We start from the raw sequence: 22514 nt of genomic DNA on the forward strand, positions 1-22514 counted from the left end.
AACTCCAATCAGGAAACTTTTGGTATACCAAGGGATTATCTCATTTAGCAAAAGGAATGGTCACCAAAAGGGGACATATCATTGGTAAAACTACTGATTTAATTATATGAAAATGTTGTTTCCTCCAAAGGCAGAATTCCACAACTAAAACAGGTACATCTTGTCATTTAGGATTCCCAATTAAAGCATGGAGAAATAAACATAGTTTTCACTCTCATGGTAGCATTCTATCATGCAGCTACATATTGCGATGTGGTGTAGAGAAACAATACAAATGGCAATATTGATTTAGATTTATGAATGTATTTATCACTGATTCCTTGAGAAATTCATTGGAACTGATGTTCATCGGATAATAAATGTAAATACTTCAACATACACATTGGTCTCAAACTAATCTGTTTTCATTCTTGTTTGGACAGCTACAAGACCCTTCCAAACTGTATGAAGAAGTCAGGAGAGAGAGAGACGGGGGGGGGGGGGGGAGTATGAGATTAAAAAAAATAAGAGAAAAAATGTAGATGGCTGTGAGTGTGATGTACAATTAGAGGGACTATAAAATGTACAATATACAATCCAATTTAACCATGAGAAATTGTATTAAAAGAACAAAAATGTGTAGGAATCGGCAGAGCAGAAAACATTTTGAAATTATTATTGTTTTCATATGTAAGGATGTAACTATTAAAATAGTAATTGACTTCATACATGAAGACCAAGGTACAATACCATTTCATAACCACCAAATCTTGCTTTATTAAAAAAGAAACATATACATTACAAAGATACTTGCCTAGATGACTTATTGTGGACTTAAGCTTAACCTGAGGAACTGCTCAGATTTAGATTTTGATTTAAAAACACACTTTTGCATAAAAATGATTCCCAAAACTATTTTGAGAAATGATATGATAAAGACTGACAAGACTGTGAGAAGATTGTGACCTCAAGAACAGCCTTGATGAATCTCTGATACTCTCCAATGAATCCGTCTTGATCAATCCAATAGAAAATGATAATCTGGATATTACCAATCTTTAACCTGTACACAGGAGACAAATACTGTACAATAGGAAGAACTCACATTGTCTTGGAACAATCATGCTCTTTAGCAAAGTCAAGATACACGATACAAGCTAGGTTAGAAGTTTTCCGGATGCAGAAACTGGTCACATAAAAGCTTTCTTATCCAAATCTTGTAGATCCACAAATCCTTGACTCTTGTCAGAAAATGTCTTTGGAATGGCAATGAACTATTTCAGTTATCCTGTGCATTCATCAAGGTTTGGATAATGTCCTTGTCATCGCTTCTCGGTAGAAATCAAATACCTTGTCACATGCTTTCTTGCTCACTGACATCAGCTTGTGATACTACCACAGATGGGAAGTGACAAAGAATAAAAGAAAAAATATTGAACCAATTTTAAATTCTAAATCAGGTCATTTTCTTTAAGACATTAAAAAACACAAAAGAAAACTGAATTGCCTTCAAATTTGGATCATTGAATGTGAAAATAAGTATCATTCATAAAATATGGTGCAAAAATTTTGCACAATGTTTTTTTTATGGAATGAAGGTCTTGATTGCTGTGCTTGCATCACATAAAATGGAAATTTCACAAAGTAATAGAATCTATCAATGAAAATTTGAAAGAAAAATATGTGAATGTTCAGAAAACAAATAGCATGCTTCTTATGTCAAATTGATGATGCATCCACAAGCAATCATCCTCTATTAAGAGCACTAGGTTCCAACATACATGATGAAAAGATGTAAGTAAAATAAACTGTTTAAATTTATATCTAAATCAATTGTAATTTTTAGTACATCCTTTGCAGATGCAAGGACTTAGAAGTATAATCAATTGTACAGTAGTATTATTTTCATTTGGTTTACTGGGCATAAATGTTTATAAAGCTGTTTATAAAAAAATGCAAGAATTTACAAATATCTGGAGTTTGTGAAGTTCCATAGTGTAAGCTTTTAAGTTATTCAGTGTATACATGTATCAAAATACATGTACTATAAAAGTTATTAAAAAATAAACTTCATTTTAAAAAATTCAAGTGAAAAACATCTGCAAATTTCAACTTTAGCTGTGCATATGGAGACACACTTGGCTTACCATACTCCTATCTTTTGTAAGGTTATGCATAATTTTATAAACAGCTTTACAAATCAACCTTCAGAACACTCACTTGTTCCACAGTGCAGCTGCCTTGCATACTAGATGTGATGAGGTTATGTGATGAACTGTCAATGGCCGCTGTTAATATGCAATCAGCATCCTACAGGAATAAGAAGAAAATACTAACAAAATTAGAAAGAATCTAGAAATAATAAAAAATAAACCCCAGAGCCCTTTCCCTAAGTTAAGTTGGAGTAGACACAGTCAGCAAACAATTTCAAGGGGATGAAACGTCTTTGAAAATAAACAAGGTGAATTATTTTATCATCATAACATAGCTCTTAATCTACTAAAAGTAAGTTTTGGTATAGTTTGAGGAAGCAATATTTTGCGAAATAATTTTAACTAGCTGAACACCTAGCATGTTGAAAATAAGGTACACGTACACTGAATTGTCATTTTCCTTGCTTCTACCTTGGAATCTACCTTTAAAATGCAAATAAGATATTTTCACACAATGAAAACATCACATTGTTTATTCCCTGATTTATTTACAAATAGGATTAATGGGGCAAAGTTTATTTCTTTTTTACATCTCAATGTTACCGATAATGCCAAACTTGCATAACACAGAATTCTACTACAAATAATGAAACAGTTTTTTGAAACTGCATAATCAAGAAACAAATATGAGCAGACATCTCGTGATACAATCTTTTGTAATGTTCCATCTTTTGTAAAATTGACTTGTGAAAGGTTGTTTGAAGATATGTTTAGATATGGCACAAGGCTCAGAAACAAGATTCGGCAAACATTTGGGTCAGAGGTCAACAGGTTTGGACGAATCGAATAGATGATGAAGATATAGAGGAAAATTTATATTATTGTCACAAGTTACGAATAGAATTAAATTATATTGTATGGATTTAGTATAATAATAACTTGATTCATGATAAAATTATGCTGTTACAAGTTAATCTTAGCAACGTTGGACTTTCTGTGCTATTTGAACTAATTAATGTGCATCACGAAAGTGAATAAAAAATACTATTGGTACATTCCATTGAGCCTCACAACTAAAATAATTCATGCTAGAATCTACTGAAAATGTGTATTTTAATATCAAATCAAATCAAATGAAATAATTGGACATACCTTTGCCTGTTCCTTGGTTGGATCAACCACAAGGTCTTCATCTTTACCCATCATGCAACAGGAAGCTGCGACAGTACATTTCATGGGGATGCCTGCGTTGATCATGGCCAAGCAAGCTGCGTTGATACAACATGCTAACAGCTAAATATTATTCAAAGTCAAGAAAACACAATATTCAAATTTTGGTTGATAAATTGTCAAAATCTCCTGTCTTTCCAGAATAGAAAAGTGTTACTTTCCATGGCTAATCAATTTGAGTAATTCAAATATCCAAACCCTTCATTCCCAAACCAAAATTTAGTGAACAATTTGATGATTTTATAATTGTAAATTAAATCAAAGTAGATATCTTGCTTGTGAAGGTGAAATCAACAGTACACCCCCCCCAAAAAAAAAAGTTGTAAAAACAGGAAATTTGAGGGGGGGGAATACCTATGCTACCAATTTGAAGAAAAGAAAAAAACACCAATAAATAAGGTTTACAATAATCCATTATCCCATAAGTGTTGATCATAGTATCTGGTGGTCTCTGTGAACCTGCAGAATAAATGGAAAGCAGTTAACCAAACTTTCATGTTAGCAATATTAGCAACAACACAAGTAGCCATGCCCACAGCATTTCAAAATGATGCACTATCTTTGAAATACAATGGGGAATATGTTGAGGTCCAGTTCAACTTAGACCATAGTCAAACACTGTGCTAAAATTATTGGAAGCTGAAAATTCCATAATTTTGATTACTTTGAACATTTCTTTTGTTTATTGTGCTATTTTCACATTCTTTGATGGTAAATGAAATTATTTTAGTTGTTATTCCAAGACAATAATCAATTACTCAAGTGAGAAATCAGCTGGTGAATTTAACCAGGTGGGTGTTTCATAAAGCTGTTCTTAAGTTAAGAGCGACTTTAAGAACGACTGGTAATCCTTTCTTGTGGTAAATGGTATATTCATTGGTGATGGTTCAGCGCATAAGAAAGGTTTACCAGTCGTTCTTAAAGTCGCTCTTAAAGTCGCCCTTACGAACAGCTTAATGAAACGGTCCCCTGTAGTGTTAGAGATTTGTGTCAAAACTGGCTATCCATATTTAAAGGGGAAGTTCACCCTGACAAAAAGTTTATTGTAAAAATAGCAGAAAAAATAATAAAAAATATTGCAGAAGGTTTGAGAAAAATTCATCAAATAATTAAAAAGTTATTAGAATTTCAATTATTTGATTTGTGACATCATATGCGAGCAGCATCCCTACATAGCGAATGGTAAAAAATCAATGAAATGTCATTTTCTCAGAAAATTGAAAATGGTTTTCACTGTAACTTTTGTATATCAATAGACAAATCGTTTCACACCCGATCATGAAAAGAAAACAAAATTAAGTCGTCAGAAACCATACCAAATTTGAAATTCATACATTTTATATTACATAACACATGGGGCAGCTGCTCGTTTATGACGTCACAAATCCAAAATTTTGAACTCTAATAACTTTCTTACTCTTTAACGGATTTTCCTCAAACCTTCACCAATATTTTTTACTATTTTTTCTGCTATTTTTACGACAAAGTTTTCTTCAGGGTGAGCTTCCCCGTTAAACCACAACTTTAGAACAGGGTTTGAATAAAACCGGAGTTTTAGAATTTCAGATTAAGGATACAGCCCCTGCATCTTGGATCTCCTGGACAATGATATCAACAGAAGAGCGTGGGAAGAGTGTGGTCAAAAGGACTGTCTCACAGGTATTCCTGATCATCCTTTCCAAGGCTTTCTCTCTTACACCTGATGATGAAGAAAACACATCATATGAGCATTGAGCAATAATATATTGGAGATTATAAATAAGATGGCTGCGGTCTGTTGAATGTATATATTGAGCACCTTGTCAAAAGGTTATACTGCATCTTTTAGCCAGAATCTAGCTATAATCCAGCTATACATCTTTTCATACATTGTAGCTCTCTGGTATTCCTCAGTTTTGTTTTTGATGAAATGTGATGATTGGCAATGAAAATCCACTTGTGGGTTTCTTGCAAGTAAGGCCTCTTTCACAGGTTACTCCTTCCTACTGCATATGCACCATAAGGTAAGTAAAATCCATAGGGACAGGTCGTAGGACTACTGCATGATCTCCATATAGCCTTAAATTTCCCCAAAAATGTTATGATCTCTTAACAATAATGTATGATTGAAGTGTAGATGATGAGGAAACCACTGATCAGTAAATAGCACAATTATCTACTACATTCCTCCTAGGATGTGTAAAATAAATACATGTATAGTAAACAAAGATACAGTGTAAATGAAGACATGTCCTGAACACTGTATTAATTTACAATGCAAGCAAAATTGAATGAAATATTGTAAAAAATATTGCAAAAAATATTATACAGCATTGACAATCAAATATGACCGAAACATTAGTTGGAAAAAAAAGAAAGAAGAAAATGATTGAGAATTTTCTTTACCTGCCATTCCTACTTTCGGTTTGTATATAACTGTTACTGTTGCCTTGTCCATGAGAGCCTTATTTGGTTTGATATCCCCAGGCCCATAAACTGCAGCCATTACTGATGTATCACCTGCAGCACAAAGACATCAAAGGAAAAGAATATCTTGCTCAATGACACTTAAAATGACAACTAATCACACAAGAGAGACACATTAACCATTGGTAATTATATGTGGATTATGGCTAGAAAACAAACAATGTTCTTGATAATGTTGTAAGTTAGAGCAATTACGGGATCGGAGTTCGGTTCGGAAGTTTTGCTCCTAAAATCGGAATCGGTTCGGATATCGGATCGGAAGATATTCAAAAACAAAAAAATACATTTAAAATTTGTATGTGGCCGGCGCGTGGACAAATGCGGCACGCTACACTGATGGCAGAATTTGTTTTGATCTCCGACAAAAGCGGAGGAAGAAGATGATGAGTTGTTTTGATCTCCGACATAATCGGAGGAAGGAAAATAAGATAATGACGTTCCAGCGCGCGACACTACCGCCGATCAACGATAGGCCTCTTCTCTACAACATCGTGGTGATGGCGGAGGTAATCGTAAACTCTTAAAGGTCGCATGACCTCCTGAAAAAGACGCATTATTATCCAGAGTTGTTTACCATGATATTCACCTTCTCTACAACATCATAGTGATGGCGGAGGTAATCGTAATCTCATAAAGGTCGCAGCCTCGCAGGACCTCCCGAAAAAGACGCATTATTATCAAGATTTGTTTACCGTGATATTCACCTTCTCTACAACATCGTAGTGATGGCGGAGGTAATCGTAAACTCTTAAAGGTCGCATGACCTCCCGAAAAAGACGCATTATTATCCAGAGTTGTTTACCATGATATTCACCTTCTCTATATCACTTCGATGTTGTAGAGAAGGTGAATATCACGGTAAACAACTCTTTGATAATAATGCGTCTTTTTCGGGAGGTCATGCGACCTTTTTGAGATTACGATTACCTCCGCCATCACTACGATGTTGTAGAGAAGGTGAATATCATGGTAAACAACTCTGGATAATAATGCGTCTTTTTGGGAGGTCATGCGACCTTTAAGAGTTTACGATTACCTCCGCCATCACTACGATGTTGTAGAGAAGGTGAATATCATGGTAAACAACTCTGGATAATAATGCGTCTTTTTCGGGAGGTCATGCGACCTTTAAGAGTTTACGATCGTAATCTCTTAAAGGTCGCATGACCTCCCAAAAAAGACGCATTATTATCTAGAGTTGTTTACCGTGATATTCACCTTCTCTACAACATCGTAGTGATGGCGGAGGTAATCGTAATCTCATAAAGGTCGCATGACCTCCCGAAAAAGACGCATTATTATCAAAAGTTGTTTACCGTGATATTCACCTTCTCTACAACATCGTAGTGATGGCGGAGGTAATCGTAATCTCATAAAGGTCGCATGACCTCCCAAAAAAGACGCATTATTATCTAGAGTTGTTTACCGTGATATTCACCTTCTCTACAACATCGTAGTGATGGCGGAGGTAATCGTAAACTCTTAAAGGTCGCATGACCTCCCGAAAAAGACGCATTATTATCCAGAGTTGTTTACCATGATATTCACCTTCTCTATATCACTTCGATGTTGTAGAGAAGGTGAATATCACGGTAAACAACTCTTTGATAATAATGCGTCTTTTTCGGGAGGTCATGCGATCTTTTTGAGATTATGATTACCTCCGCCATCACTACGATGTTGTAGAGAAGGTGAATATCATGGTAAACAACTCTGGATAATAATGCGTCTTTTTGGGAGGTCATGCGACCTTTAAGAGTTTACGATTACCTCCGCCATCACTACGATGTTGTAGAGAAGGTGAATATCATGGTAAACAACTCTGGATAATAATGCGTCTTTTTCGGGAGGTCATGCGACCTTTAAGAGTTTACGATCGTAATCTCTTAAAGGTCGCATGACCTCCCAAAAAAGACGCATTATTATCTAGAGTTGTTTACCGTGATATTCACCTTCTCTACAACATCGTAGTGATGGCGGAGGTAATCGTAATCTCATAAAGGTCGCATGACCTCCCGAAAAAGACGCATTATTATCAAAAGTTGTTTACCGTGATATTCACCTTCTCTACAACATCGTAGTGATGGCGGAGGTAATCGTAATCTCATAAAGGTCGCATGACCTCCCAAAAAAGACGCATTATTATCTAGAGTTGTTTACCGTGATATTCACCTTCTCTACAACATCGTAGTGATGGCGGAGGTAATCGTAATCTCATAAAGGTCGCATGACCTCCCGAAAAAGACGCATTATTATCCAGAGTTGTTCACCATGATATTTACCTTCTCTACAACATCGTAGTGATAGCGGAGGTAATCGTAAACTCTTAGAGGACGTATAGTCAGATAGTCGTAAATATTACCGCGCATGTCAGCGTGTTCAACTAAATCTTATTTGCCTCCGCTTAAGATCAAAACATATCGTCTTTTCGTTGTTTTTCTTCCTCCTTTTTTGTCGGAGATCAAAACAAATCATAATCTTCTTCTCCACCTGCCTTTCCGCTAATATCACAGATAAAAACAAATCATAATTTTCTTCCCCTTTATCTTCTTTTCCTTCCACCGCTTTTGTCTGAGATCTAAACAAATCACCAGCGCATTTTGACGGCAAACATGTCGCCACGTGTTTTTTTTTTGTCTTGTTATGTTTTGGTTTTTCCGATCCGATTTTTCCCCCACTGGTCAAAAATCGGAGTTCGGAAAAATGTAGAAAAAAGGGGAAAATCGGATCGGATCGGGAATTGGAATAAAAATCGGTTACAGCATTAGTTCTTGATACCATTAAAATCAAGTGGCCATTGTAACTCTGGCAGCTCTGCTACTGGAAGCAGATCTCTGAATTTCTTGACTCAAGAGCTTTGCTGTATCAACCCAAACGATCAACCGAAAGTGCACTTAGTGTTTTTCCCAGTCTCTATGTGTGACTGATCATTATCAAACCAGCTTATAAATAAGCTTTTGCAAACCTCAGTCAGTAAAAGATCTGCTGCTCAACCTCCCCAAATACTTGAATTATAAACAAAGATGACATTCCAGAATTAAAATATGTTTCCGATGAGATCATGTGTGCTGTATTTGAGTCAAAGTGTTCAACCTTTACCGCAGACATTGCCAGAACACCTAAGATCAAGGATCTCAAACCTATTGTAGATCCTTCAAAATAGCATTTCAAGTCCAGCATAATAAGATCCATAACCGGGACACACATTTAAAAGTATTCTATTATTGTACATTGTATGTTGTAATCGTTTTTTGTTGTAATCAGTGTATTATGTGTCGTATGTTCTGTGTAACCAATTTGTTTTATGTTGTTTCGTTTTTTGTTTAAAAGGCAGCACCTTGCTTGACATGTGCAAGCTTCTTAATGCACTACCCATTTTATCTTTGTATATTAATATTGGAATATCTACCGTAAATATAGATGAATAGAAGTACAAGGAGCCAGCATCTAGCCCTGAGTTGATCAACCAAAGATTAACCTCAACAACAGCAGCCAAGGAGAAGATTCAGAAAAAAGCTCATCAATCCCAAACATGGACCACCAAATAGTCCAAAAGAACAAATCGATAGTGCAAAACACAAAGATCAGGCCTTTCCACCTGCTGTCAATATATAAGAATTTCTGATGGTCTCTCTCACTATAAAGGCATTTTGAGTATCCTCCTACTTATTGTTCCCGAGAAGTTGGATTATACCATCAGCATGTAATGTTTAAATTGAAAATATGAAGTGATCTAATTTTTTTTCAGGACTTGACCACTTGGAAGATTCCTCTGTGGATGCCATCATGGACAGCTATCTTCATCAGCATTTTCACCATCCTACAAAAAGTAGGATAGGTCAGGATCCTAATATACTGGCTCTAGTATCTACTTGTCATGATTAAGTTATGGTGACTGATATCAAATATGAAGGTAACCTTGGCAAAAGGGACTTTTGTGCTCTGATTTATAATCTTTGTTGTTATTCTCAACCTGCTGTGTCACACAATGAGGAAAAGCTCGCACCTGCTGTAGGTTGATATAAAACAATGATGAAATTTGATGTTAATCTTAATTCTGAATTTTATTCATTTTCAGGATGATGTATGTAAACAGTGGAACAAACTTGCAAGTGTTTTAAAATGTTTCCATGTAAGTTCTTGGCATTGTTTTTTTTAGGAATAGAATTCCTCATGAGCACCTCAATTCTTTCTAAAGAAGAAACACAAAAGATCTAGGTGCTGGTAAAGATTTTTAAAATCAAGGTTTGTTGATGACTGTGATGCTACATGTAAATAGCACACATAATTGTAAAATAACAATGTGTCACTGACTAGGAATATCAAAATATTAGAAAGACAAAAGTATGAGGCTAGGATTAAAAAAAAAGTTCTAGAACTAAGTTGGATCTAAGATGAAATGAAGCCTGTGATTCCCAAGCATCTCACCAACCCTGAGTTGGGGCAGACTGTCACAATGAATGAAGGCTGAGTGTTTTGACACATGAACCTGTAGGGAGGTTCCCACATCCGGTAATAAGACTCATCTCTTACAGAGATAGTCAAATACTTGTACTAGGACTCTGCACAGTGGCCCTGTTCATGAGCCATCAAACAGATCACCACCAGACCACCATTCAAAGATTCTTACTTGCAGATCAAGGACACTGATGAATCCAAATATGATACAGAGGTGCCTGAACAGAGGTAATTAAAGTTAGGGTCATCTGAGTACAATCAGCCAATAATTAATACCGGCAGACCATGGCAAATTGACAATTCAAGAACAGATAAGGCAGCTGTCAAGAGTCTATGTGATTACAACAGAAGCACTTCTAAAGTTAGGCTCGTTAAAGTATGACCAGCCAATGACTCTTACTGGCAGATCAAGGACACTGATGAATCCCAGTATGATAAAGAGGTGCCTGAGAGCAAATGCAATATTAAGCAGACTCTTACTTATAGATCAAGTCGATTGGCGATTCAAGATCAGCTACAAACTTGCTGAGAGTCTAAGTGAGTGAGGCTCATTAACGTACGACCAGCTAATGACTTTTTCTTGCAGATCAAGAACACTGATGAATGCCAATTGATACAGCCTGAGAGCAAATGCCAGGACAACAGAGGTACATAAGTTTGGGTCATCCAAGTTACAAAAAAAAAAGTTTTTTTAGGACATGGACCTCCCACTTGTCCAAATGAAAAGGTCAATGGAGCAAAATCAAGACTGGCCCTTTTTACCTGCTGCTAATGGATCTGCTGCTCAACTCCCCTAGATACCTGGAGTAACAAGTTATGTTTTGCTGGTTTGGGTTTTTCTTCTGCAGTGTAAATAGAAGTGAAAAAGAGCCAGAGACAGCATTAGTCTGCTAATGAATGAAATATGAAACTATGAATAGGCACAGTTTGAAATCAACAGTTTGAAAAATGTCTGGTTTTCTCTTTTAAACCATGTTAGTCATTGATACAGACATGGAATGAACCATCAAAGAGAAGATTTCCAAAGTCCACCAACCTTGGAATGAATCTGGATGCAACTAGGGTCCTCAACTTCATTAGAAGAAATAAAGCTTGTGTACTCTGTTCATTAAAGAACTGTATTTGTCTATTGTAAGTCACCATGGAACCCTTATACTCAAAATAAGGTTGACACTAGACTGCTTTTTGTCTTCATCTTTTTAGCATAAAAAAAATCTTATTATTACTGCTATTAATTCTATGTCTGAGACAATTTTGTGAATATTTGCATTTATAGTGAAATTGAAATAAACAAACTTGACGGCGCAGAAAGTTTACAAAAGACAGATTCGCATCCTTTTGACCTTGAACATTTCGATAATCATTTTGTCAAAATGAAAACGTGGTATTTATCAATCATATTTTCACATGTTACTTGTTAGATCTAACATCGGCAGGAAATGGTGTTCGAAACTTCAACCAACTTAGTTTGCATGCAGTCATTCCTAGGACCTTGCTCTGTGCGATTGATACAAACTGTTGTGAATTGGTCTCATCTCTTTGATATCCATCCTCTTTGGGCTGACAGGTTTCACTTACGTGTGCGTATGCACACGTTTGCACACGCATGTATTGCGTGCGACCCCTGCAGCCCGTATACGGTGTATCAGCAAAAATCTGCCATTCTCGGATCTAGGCAGCAACAAATTGGGATCACCGTCCCTACGCTGCTCCGGATTCTGGGATTTTCCTTACCGCATCCAACACAATACCTGTTCAAGTACTCAACCGAACATCACTGCTTAATTCGACACTGTAAATTGACTGTACTTTCTCTTGGATGTCAACCAGCGCCTATGGCTCGAGTGTCATCAGCCTTCTTGTGAGTATAGCTAGTTTTCCTTCTTTTCCTGTCTTGTTTCTCACTCTGTCTCTGATTCCGTTTCTCGTTTCTGCTTTTTGTGCGTTTAAGTTTCTTCGATAGACTTCAAAGCAACCGTTTTGCACTCTCTCATTTCATGAAGAGCTCACAAACTCTTCTGTTGTGAATTTGTGTTGTCTCTTCGGTATCCATCCTCTTTGGGCTGACAGGTCTCACTTACGTGTGCGTGTGCACACGCGCGTATTACGTGCGTCCCCTGCAGCCGTAAGGTGTATCGGCCAAGATCCGCCATTCTCGGATCTGGGCAGTATCAGTGGAGACCACCATCAACACTCGCTGCTCCGGATTTGGGGATTTTCCAACCACGCTTCATCCGCGTTCACCTAACTCAACCTGCAACTCCTCTGCGACTTATTGACTGTATATACCGACTGTTTTCTGTGATGTTCGCCGGCAATGTCCCGTGTGTCATCGACATATTCGTAAGTGTACCTAAGTTTCCTCCTTTTCCTGTCCTGACTCTTGCTTTCACTTTCTCATAGTATCTCTAGACTCTTGTGTGTGTAACTTTCTTGAGACTCGAATTCTTCTTCAGAAAGTCTACATTTTGCACTCTTCCCCTTTCATGAAGAGCCCCCAAACTCTTCATTATTTTTTGTGGATATAAAATATTGATAGTAAAATTAAAATTGACTTTGCAAAAAGCTGTTTTTTCATCACAAAGATGACAATAACTCGACTTCTAGATATCGGAATTTGAAAATTCAAACAGTTTTGTGAATCGTAGATATTGGGCCTCATTTAACCCAGGGAGCGCTGCGGGCCGGCGCCCAGCTCACCGTGTATTTACCCATACTCACGGGACAAGGGTAGATTATGGTCAAAATATCTAGCAAGATAAATTATGAAAACAGAAATTATGCACTTACCACAATTATATGGATGATGGTCTAACGAGTGGTAGTATCCTGACATCAAGGCACAGACTGGAACCTCAAAAAAATGAAAAGTTCTCTCCTCTACCCCAGTCTCGATCGGCCATTTTTGTTATGAATCATATGCTATGCGGGCGGGAGCCCAGGACCTTACGTGTAATTGGCATACTCACCTGACTAGCGTGAAGTATGGTCAAAATAATTCTCTGAATAAATAGTTAAAACAGGATTCAAGCACTTACCACGATTATATGGATGAAGGTCTAACGAGTGGCAGTTTCCTGACATCTGGGCGCAAACTGGAACCTCAAAACACAAAGTTCTCTCCTTCTACCCCCGTCTCGATCGGCCATTTTTGTTATGAATCGTAACAAAATGGCCGATCGAGACTGGGGTAGGAGAGAACTTTTCGTTTTTTTGAGGTTCCAGTTTGTGCCCAGATGTCAGGAAACTGCCACTCGTTAGACCTTCATCCATATAATCGTGGTAAGTGCATAATTTCTGTTTTCATAATTTATCTTGCTAGATATTTTGACCATAATCTACCCTTGTCCCGTGTGTATGGGTAAATACACGGTGAGCTCCTGGGTGCCGGCCCGATATGCAGGCCGGCGCTCCCTTGGTTAGGCCTCATTCATTGTGAGCCTATCAAATATGCTGGAACAGCCTTTCCTAATTTTCACCTGAAGTGCCTAATAACTGAGAACAAGGTTATATCGGCATTATCGTGATATTGGGAACCACCGTTCACTTCATACAGCAGCGCTTTATTCAGTCACACACGGTTCCTAGGGACAGTGATTTTCCGCGATCGCGGAAAACGGACGGAATTCACGGAAAGGGCCTTTTGAAACGGAAAGTGGCATTTCAAACGGAAAATCACAGAAAACGTATTTTCCCTCAAAATACACAGAATAGCAACACAAATTACTCCAAAATCACAACAAAATGAGAATATTAAATGGCCACAAAACCCCAGAAAACACGATCTCACTTCGCTACAATCATGACAATTCACACATCGTGACTGCACTCGACATCAGCACACTCGATTGTAACCCGGCGCCCGAACCCGGCCGGCCGGGTTGGGCGCCACTGCACTGTATACACATATCATATCGTTCAACTACACGGTCGTGTGTTGCCGCCCTCTACGTTTGAAGATGTAACAGTACGATATCGTGGTCTTAAAATCCAAGATGGCGGATTGGCAAACGCCGTTGACTGATGATAACGATGTCAAAAATCCCCCAAAACTATCGATGAAATATCATTTCACCGTGAAATAATGCTAATAATGTGAAAGGTGAGGATGTATGCATGCTAAATTTCGTTGTAAAAATATCATATATACCCGCATAGATCCGATTAGAACGGATTCTATTGTGTTGTTGGTACAGTAGCAGATACAATTTTGACCAGTGCGAGTGTACGGTACGTGTAATTTTGCTATTCAATGTGGAAACGGAATTGTCACTTTTCCATGTGTACAAAGTCTATGGGGAAACGGAATTTCCGTTTTCTGACATGCTGAAACGGAATTTGAGATTTTCTGAAACGGAAAAGCCTTTTCCAAAAGGCAATTTTTTGAAATGGAAAATCACTGTCCCTAGGGCTAGGTTCCCCATTTCCACCTCCATTCACTTTTTGTGCACAAGTGCACGTACACAAATCTACGAGTGGTTCCCAAAACCACGATTTGGCCATTATATCATAATCTTGTTCATTGAATGAGTGCATCTGCATCAAATAAACCTCGCATTCATATTTTTTTTCATACTCTCACTCATGAGTCAGTCTCGTGTCTCAGTCAGAACGGTCCGTGGCTGTGCGTCTCTATGACCATGATCGTCTATGACTGAGTATATGCTGCCAATGGCATGCAATGTGACTGTGAGGGACATTCTGCAAGCGAGTAGCGGAGCGCTTCGTCATCTTACCCGAAGCGCAGGCGAAGAAGAAAGGTGTGCTCCGGCAATAGATCTACCATGTCTACGGATAGACTTCACGCAGCCGGTTTAATTAAACTCGATTTAAACACATTAGTCTATTTCGCACATAATTCTTACCCTGAGTAAATACTGCTGATCCATCTGGTTTAGATATACAACTCTGTGACGATCCAATCGGTCGAGTTTCGATCAAAGATTTATTTTCTTGATTTGAAGTCATTTTCGTGGATTTCCCCCTCCGTCGTTCACGTGCGTACGCGTACGGCCCACTGATCAGTGGTACGGCCCAGGCCCCCGAAGCTACCGCCATTTTGTTTAATCCATTAGAAGCTAAAATAAGCCCATTAATATTAATTTCGTACGATGCTCCCTCGTCAACTGTGGTTTTGTACGTGTATTAGACAATACGCACACCAGCGCAATGACAAAGGTCAACTTGGCAAATTTATTAATGTATTCATTTTGTTACGCGCTCGTGACGCGAAGGATTCAGCGAATCAAGCAAGCGCAAATCTGAGACGATACGTTGCGCTTTATAAAGTATCGATATCACAAGCGATATCACTTAAAAACAAAACAATGTTTGTATTGCGTCTTATAGGCCTATGCTAATTATAAAAGGGAAGATGAAAAGAGTAGATCAAGATCAAGTCGCGATTAGGTAAAAAGGTGGAGGTGGGGTGGGGGCAAATCATGGTTATTACAATGATGGTATTCATTTTCACTGGTTGAGTATGAATACTGAAAAAAATAACTTTCACCACTAAAAGAGTCATTTCTTGTTACAAATCTAATTTGGAGAAGTAAAAAAAAAAAATCTTCATGGATCCCCGTGCCTGCTTTCTTCTGGCGTCCGTTTCATAATGAATTACACTGAGCTATTTAAACATCGCTATTTAATATTGTGATAACCGTGGGAACCTTGATTATGATTGGTATTCGTAGTTACCATACTTGTAACTCATGATGAAACGGGCCCCAGTTTATCATGCTCCATATGTTTCCTGTCCCCTTTATTCTCCAGCATTTCTTACTCTGTTTTTTTTCCATTTAATCATTTTCTCACTCATGTTCTTTTGTGCCGCCCTTCTCCTACATATGAAGAGCTCACTTTTAAAAGGGGTTAGGTCCATTTTTAATCAAATTTGATTTTTATGTCTTAATTGATTTTTAGTAGCTCTATAAGATGATACCATAGAAAAGTTGAAATTCCCATAAAAAAGTGAACTAAAAAAGAAAATTCACTTTTTTCAAAAGGGGTTAGGTCCATTCATAATTTTTCTGGAAAATAATATCTTTAAAAAATATGAAGATAAGTAGATTTCTTTTATACCCAATTTTGATGGTAGGGTATCATGAAAATTCATTTTCGCATAAGAATATTGCAATATGGGAGAATAAAAAAAAAATGATTTTCTTGGAGTGGCCCTAGCCCCTTTTGCAACTTAACTTTTCATATATTTCCTTCTTATTTTCCCACTTGTTATCTGTCTCCTGGTTTCCAAAAATCTCGTCTTATTTCTCTTCCACCCCTTTTGTTCCTACTTCCAACACCAGCTCTCTCACCACCCCCTCTAAATTATCTCTTCATAATTATATGCCCCTCCATTTCTTTCTCATCTCTTTTCAACCCACTTCTCATCACTCTTTCCCTCTCTCGATCTCCGTCTCACTTTGAATTTTGCCAATTCCAAATCCCTTTCATTTTAGCTTGGTACAAATACTATATGAACACAAATGAAAGACATGAAGGAATTTTCTGGTTAGTGGTGAATTTTATTAATTATCCAGAAAAAAATCACATTATCAGAGGATTAAGCTTTACTTTTTTCTTAAGCGTATGTTAATACTTTGAACCAAAATAAATATGTTTTTGTATGCTGGGGGGGGGGCACAATTCCCCCTACTTTTTGAAGCACTGAAAAGTGCCTTTTTATGCAAGAAAATGCCCCCTCACGAACGTGTACTGTGTCCCTTTCACCTGATGAGAACCTGTTTTAGGTAATACCAATTAGTGCTCTTCCTTTTATGCAATTTTTCACCCCAAAATGCCCCCCACGTGTTCTGTGCCCTTCCATCTGAGAGCCCGTTTCATGTAATACAAAGTGCCCCCTCGCCTTCTTGAAAGTACCCTTTCTTGAATCACTGCCCCCTTTTACCCAAGAGCGCTTCTAAAGAATTTGTTCTGTGCCCCTTTCACTTGAGAAGGATCTGTTTTATGGTCACCATGACGAGTGCCCTTTGAAACAAGAAAACAATATTTTCATTTCTATAATATACTTCTGAAGGAAATCCTGTGAGCATTAAGTTTAATAATTCATGTGAGTGGGGTATATAAGCAGGTTCGTACAGATGGAGGGGGGGGGGGGGGCTTGAAGGACTCTTGCCCATAGGCGGTGGAAGCGGTGGGATAGGGGGACCTGTCCCCCCTCCTAAATTTTTTGTTGAGAATCTTTTTTTTTGCTCGTCAATTTTTTTTCCTGCGCCCCCCCCCCTAAATTCAGGTAGAACCCCCCTTAAAATTGTTGTGCCCCCCTAAAATTGTGGTTGACAACCTTTTTTTGCTGGAAATTTTTGTGGTCCCTTCTAAGATTTAGGTGGATAAATTCAGGTGGACCCCCCCTAAATTTTTTGCCTTCCGCCGCCAATGCTCTTGCCCCCCAAAAAAAAAAAAATCACGACCAAGGGGAAAAAAGAAAAAGGAAAGCAAAGGGTGAAATATATCATTTTGAATATTTTGTCGAAAATTTATCACAAAATGGGATATTTGTTTTTAAAATGTCAAAATTTTGCTTGCTCGCAACTTTTTAAAAATTTCACATAAAACAGCATTTTCCCTGTGCCCCCCCCCCACTTTCAAGCAACTTCAATCCGCTGCTCCTATTTGTATGTTTATAGCTTCTCTTTTTGCAACCAATTTTAATGAAAATCAATAAGAAATTTCATACGTCATGAATTTGGGTTGTGATAATAATTTTTTTTTTAATTGGACTTGGAAAAAAAAAACTTTTCCATGTTCATCACGTGGTTCCTAAGTCTTCAATGTTGAATAGTTGGATTTCTTGAATGAAAACATCTGTTACACCAGTCCTGCAGATTTTAAAAAAATAGAGAAAGAAAACCAATTAAATTGTCATGATTTATAAAACAAATGTTTTAAGAAAAGTGAGACTATGCATAGGTATATATGTTTCTTCAAAACATACCATAGGAAATCTTACTTCTAATTATAAAGTTGTACTTCTAAAAAGCATATCACTTAAAAATGTTCTCTACAGTTTACATACCACTCTCCATTCTAACTACATGTACTCTTCGAAAAAATGACAGAGATTTCTTGTAAATATGAATATATAAATTAACATATGTAAATTATATGAATAGTCAGAATTAAAGTTGATATGTTTTGTTGCACAGAATATTTTGATATGTAATTAAAAACGACACTAACTATAATCTAGAAACAAAATTGAAATGGGTTTTTCAAAGTCAGGTCTATTTGTTGCCAAAAAAATGTGAACAACCTCCATTATAAAAAATAATCACTAACTAACTCACTCACTCACTCATATAACTGCTGTAGTTTGTATTTCTCTGTGGTCCAGGCACTGTTCTATTAGGCCTACTTCACCAATTATTTATCATCATCAATCACCTCCATGGAAATTGTCAAATTGCATCATCCTATTAGACAAAATGTAAAACCAAAAAAAAATCGTAAATCTACAAATATGAAATATGAATATCACACTAAAGAATGAATAAAATGAATTTTATGAAATATAACTCGTGAAAAATAAATATTGCTTTGTTTATAAACAAATAGGAAATAAAAAGGCAATTTAATTACTAGAAGATCAAGGACATGTCCTAATTTTATAAATTTGCCCAAAGTACATAACTTTTGACATTGGTTCTACTTTAGACTCGAGAGCCTGTATATTTAAGAAGTGTATGTTCCGTACAGATCCTACCTCTTTGTGGCTCAGGTTATTTTTATTTAATGTAAACATGGTTAACATTCAATGCATGTAATGTATCTGTAATTTTGAATGGGTTAGTTTAACTTTTATACCTGGATGAGAATCTGCAAAATGATGCATGCACTTATGATCATCATCTTGAACCATATAGGTAGACCTCTATACTGTTTTTCTTGTCCTTCAAACTCAACCCGTTTTTCTTTTTCTTCAAACTCAACCTGTTTTTCTTTTTCTTCAAACTCAACCTGTTTGTGAAAGAAAAGAGAGTACAATAATAAGAAGTGATATTTCTCATGGCCGTATGTATAGGGGAGGGATTTGGGTAAGAGATGAAATGTGAAAACCTTCATCAAAAAAAGAATTGCATGACATCCTTCAATTTTATTTTAGAAAATGCACAAAACGGCCATAGGTAATATTGGTTACTTCTGGCCCTCGCTTTCTGAATTTTAGGTTTCTCTAAATTTTTTCAAATGTCTGCCCTCCCCCCAAAAAAGAAACATCTGCATCTTTTTATTTCCGAATCTTATTTCATTTGACTTTAACATAATTTCATCTCATGCACTAGGTCTAGATCTATTTGTAAGAAGTATAGATCTAGTCCAAGACTCAGAGCTGTGCAACAGCATTCGCGTATCTAAATTACTCGTAGTTCTAGATCTAGATAGTAACGATGGACTCTCGATCTATCTAGACCTAGAAAGTAAAGCTTTGGTTCTAAACTGAGATCTAGGCCTATATGGATTTGATGTCTTTTATTCCTGGCTAAAAGTTTAAACTTCATTGCCATTATTGACCAAGATTAGATCTAGTCCTTGGTCCACTGACACTGACAGGTAAATGGAGTCGTTTAGGCCCAGACCTAGATCTAGGCCTAAATTACAGACCTAGATCATAAGCCCTGGGCCTGGGGTAAGTGTCGTGGGTTGGGAAAGTATAATTTAGATGACTCGATTTGAATTAGGTTGGCCTAGAATTAGAAAGCATCGATGAATAAAAGTGAAGTACCGTAGGCCTAGATCTAAGTCTAAAATAATATTAATAAGAACCAACAGTAAAACTAGGCCTAGTCTCCTCTGTTAACCAAGTTAGAAATTAGATCTAACGTTAGGCCTATCTAGATCTAGGTCCTAGATCTAGCCTATTGATAATAAGACAAACATGCAGAGCAGCATATTATTTCGTATACAGGAATAACCGTCGTTTCTGGGGATTTATTCAACAATTTCTGCCATTTTTTTTACTATTCGTGAGTGAGCCAACACAGTTCAGCGGAACAACCAAAATAGAGAGACTGAAGCTTTTGGTCTATAGGAGTCTAACTATAGACCCTATTTATAAATAACAATAAGTTAAAATGGGTGGGGGCTAAATGAAGAAGCCTGAAGTTATGCAAAATAAATTTGATATCTGAAACTGAAAGTGAGGATTGACACAATGACAGGCAATATATCTTCATCCACACTCCACTTCACAGTTTATTCCTGACTGGGTTTCGATCTACTGAAGATAGATGCAGATCTCCCTCTAGATCTAACGTTACAGTGTACAAAAAGAAGCTTCATTCTTCTTGCTTTAATCAATCGTGGGTTGGTCCTTGTTAATTGGAGGTGAACCAAACCGGCCCGAAATTCTCTCGATGCCCAATCGGCTAGGAGCCCGTACAAAATACTAGTACATGTGGTTAACACAGCGGCATAACCGCAACACTGCAAGCAACATACAGGCTGCACTGGGCGACGATGACAATCTAACTTCAATTTCAAAGACCAAATCCTGCTTTCCTTTAACAGAAGAATGATAGTAAACTCTCTAATTTGGTAGAGAAATAACCTAAGATCACAAAATACAGTGTGAAATTTGTAAATAGTCCACTGAATTCATGTGGTTATATCAATTTATACGTACTCACCGGAGTGTTCGTAGGTCCATTTTTGTGTGGAAAGAAAAGTTTCAGAATGAATAAATTAGATGACGTAATGAGGTCAAATGAATAATTACTTCTGTAACACGATACCACTAGTATCGATGACAAAGAATCGGGGAAATCGCGTATTAATGACGCTCTTAGCCAATGACAAGGCCGGAATATGAATATATTTACGCTCATGAATGTCAATGGGGCTTATTTTTGTCTTCAAATGATCGCGGTAGGCGGAGTCTAATCTCATTTGTTTTGTGCTGAACGCGCGCGCAGCTTTCGGTCTAGTAATATATTATAAGGTCTTTGGTACGGCCAGTACATCGCTGATAATTATGGAATGCCAGATGTGAATATTACCAGCTCACTGGATCTACATGTAGATCCCTCTAAATAGATATTTATACTCTCTATGATCTAGATCTATACAACGACGACGACAACAATCTTGACTCCATTGCAAAAAGAAAACATGCACTAACAATTTACTTTCCGATTTTTTCTACAATGTAAAATTGAAAAGTTATACCTAAATAACTTGATTCATTCAATTTAAGTTCACTCAAATTTTTATCCTTACACTGTCACTGATATGTAAATCTATATATGTACATATATATGAAAGTCACTCAAACTTGTCACAATTCACAAATCTTCCCTGAAGGAGGTAGAGGTCTACCGAAAATTTGGATAAATAAAAAAACTTAATTGTTGGCATTGCAAAAACTGCATTACTCGATCGTGAATTATATATGGATTTATCATAAAATGGATTGGTAAATGCCGTAGAAATAAAATTGTAGATTTCAAAACGATCATAGCTCTCAAAATTGAAAGGTAAAGTCACACTCTTTATCAATGCCCATGTGACGAAAAAAAAAGAGAATTCAAAATCCGTTTCTGAAACAGTAAACAGAAAACATGTCTGTTCATATATTTGTATAGATAGCCAAGACAGATAGCCAAGCGCGATTGGTCCATAACGCGTCACGTGATATGTTCAAAATCAATGTATTTTCCCAGCCGGTCCACCTTCGATGAATATATTGACCAACCGGTCCATGAATATATTTTTCTACGTGTATGGCGCCCTCTTGTGGATTAGATGTTACCATGCATTATCGGCCTGCCTTGGTCCTGGACCTGGTCTGGGCTCGAACTTGGATTTAGATCTAGGGCTATAGGCGTAAACAAATTTGATTTGAATAAAAAAAGGACCATTCACTGCGCTAGACTAACGTACAAATACTTAGATAGATCAAGATCTAACGTTAGATCTATACCAGTTAAATCAATCACTGTGAATATCATAAACATGCTGCACGCATCGTTAGGCCTAACTTTATCTTCATCATTAGAGGCTATCTAATATAACAGATATTGACTGATGGGATGTGTAAAAAAAAAAATTCTTTGGACCACCTAAAGGATTAATATTTTCCCTCGTGATCATATTTCCCTCAGCACTGCGCGCTTCGGGAAAATATTACCCCTCGGGAAAATACAAATCCGGCGGTCCAAAGAATGTTTATATTACACACCCCATCAGTCAATATCTGTATAATACATGTATATA

General features: G+C 37.0%; 1 protein-coding gene across 1 annotated transcript; it reads right to left on the reverse strand.

Moving 5' to 3' along the window:
* Window positions 1–1025: 1025 nt before the first annotated feature.
* On the reverse strand, window positions 1026–15291 carry LOC121418722 (exosome complex component RRP46-like). Its single transcript, XM_041612794.1, has 6 exons — window positions 15152–15291; window positions 5748–5861; window positions 4940–5061; window positions 3285–3425; window positions 2200–2289; window positions 1026–1371 (listed from the first exon to the last, which is right to left on the reverse strand). Exons 1-6 carry the CDS (start codon window positions 15252–15254, stop codon window positions 1279–1281), a joined length of 663 nt encoding a protein of 220 aa, XP_041468728.1. The 5' UTR covers window positions 15255–15291; the 3' UTR covers window positions 1026–1278.
* Between the last annotated feature and the right edge of the window lie 7223 nt (window positions 15292–22514).

Source organism: Lytechinus variegatus, chromosome 7 (assembly GCF_018143015.1).
Source record: "Lytechinus variegatus isolate NC3 chromosome 7, Lvar_3.0, whole genome shotgun sequence".
NCBI classification, from domain to species: domain Eukaryota; kingdom Metazoa; phylum Echinodermata; class Echinoidea; order Temnopleuroida; family Toxopneustidae; genus Lytechinus; species Lytechinus variegatus.

Bases quoted from the DNA above. Each gene is read 5' to 3' on its own strand.
- LOC121418722 (XM_041612794.1), bottom strand. From the start codon at position 15,254: ATGACTTCAAATCAAGAAAATAAATCTTTGATCGAAACTCGACCGATT. The intron at 5,862-15,151 runs GTAAGAATTATG...TTTGTGCTGCAG, and splicing joins ATCAGCAGTATTTACTCAGG to GTGATACATCAGTAATGGCT. The intron at 2,290-3,284 runs GTATGTCCAATT...TTATTCCTGTAG, and splicing joins CAACCAAGGAACAGGCAAAG to GATGCTGATTGCATATTAAC.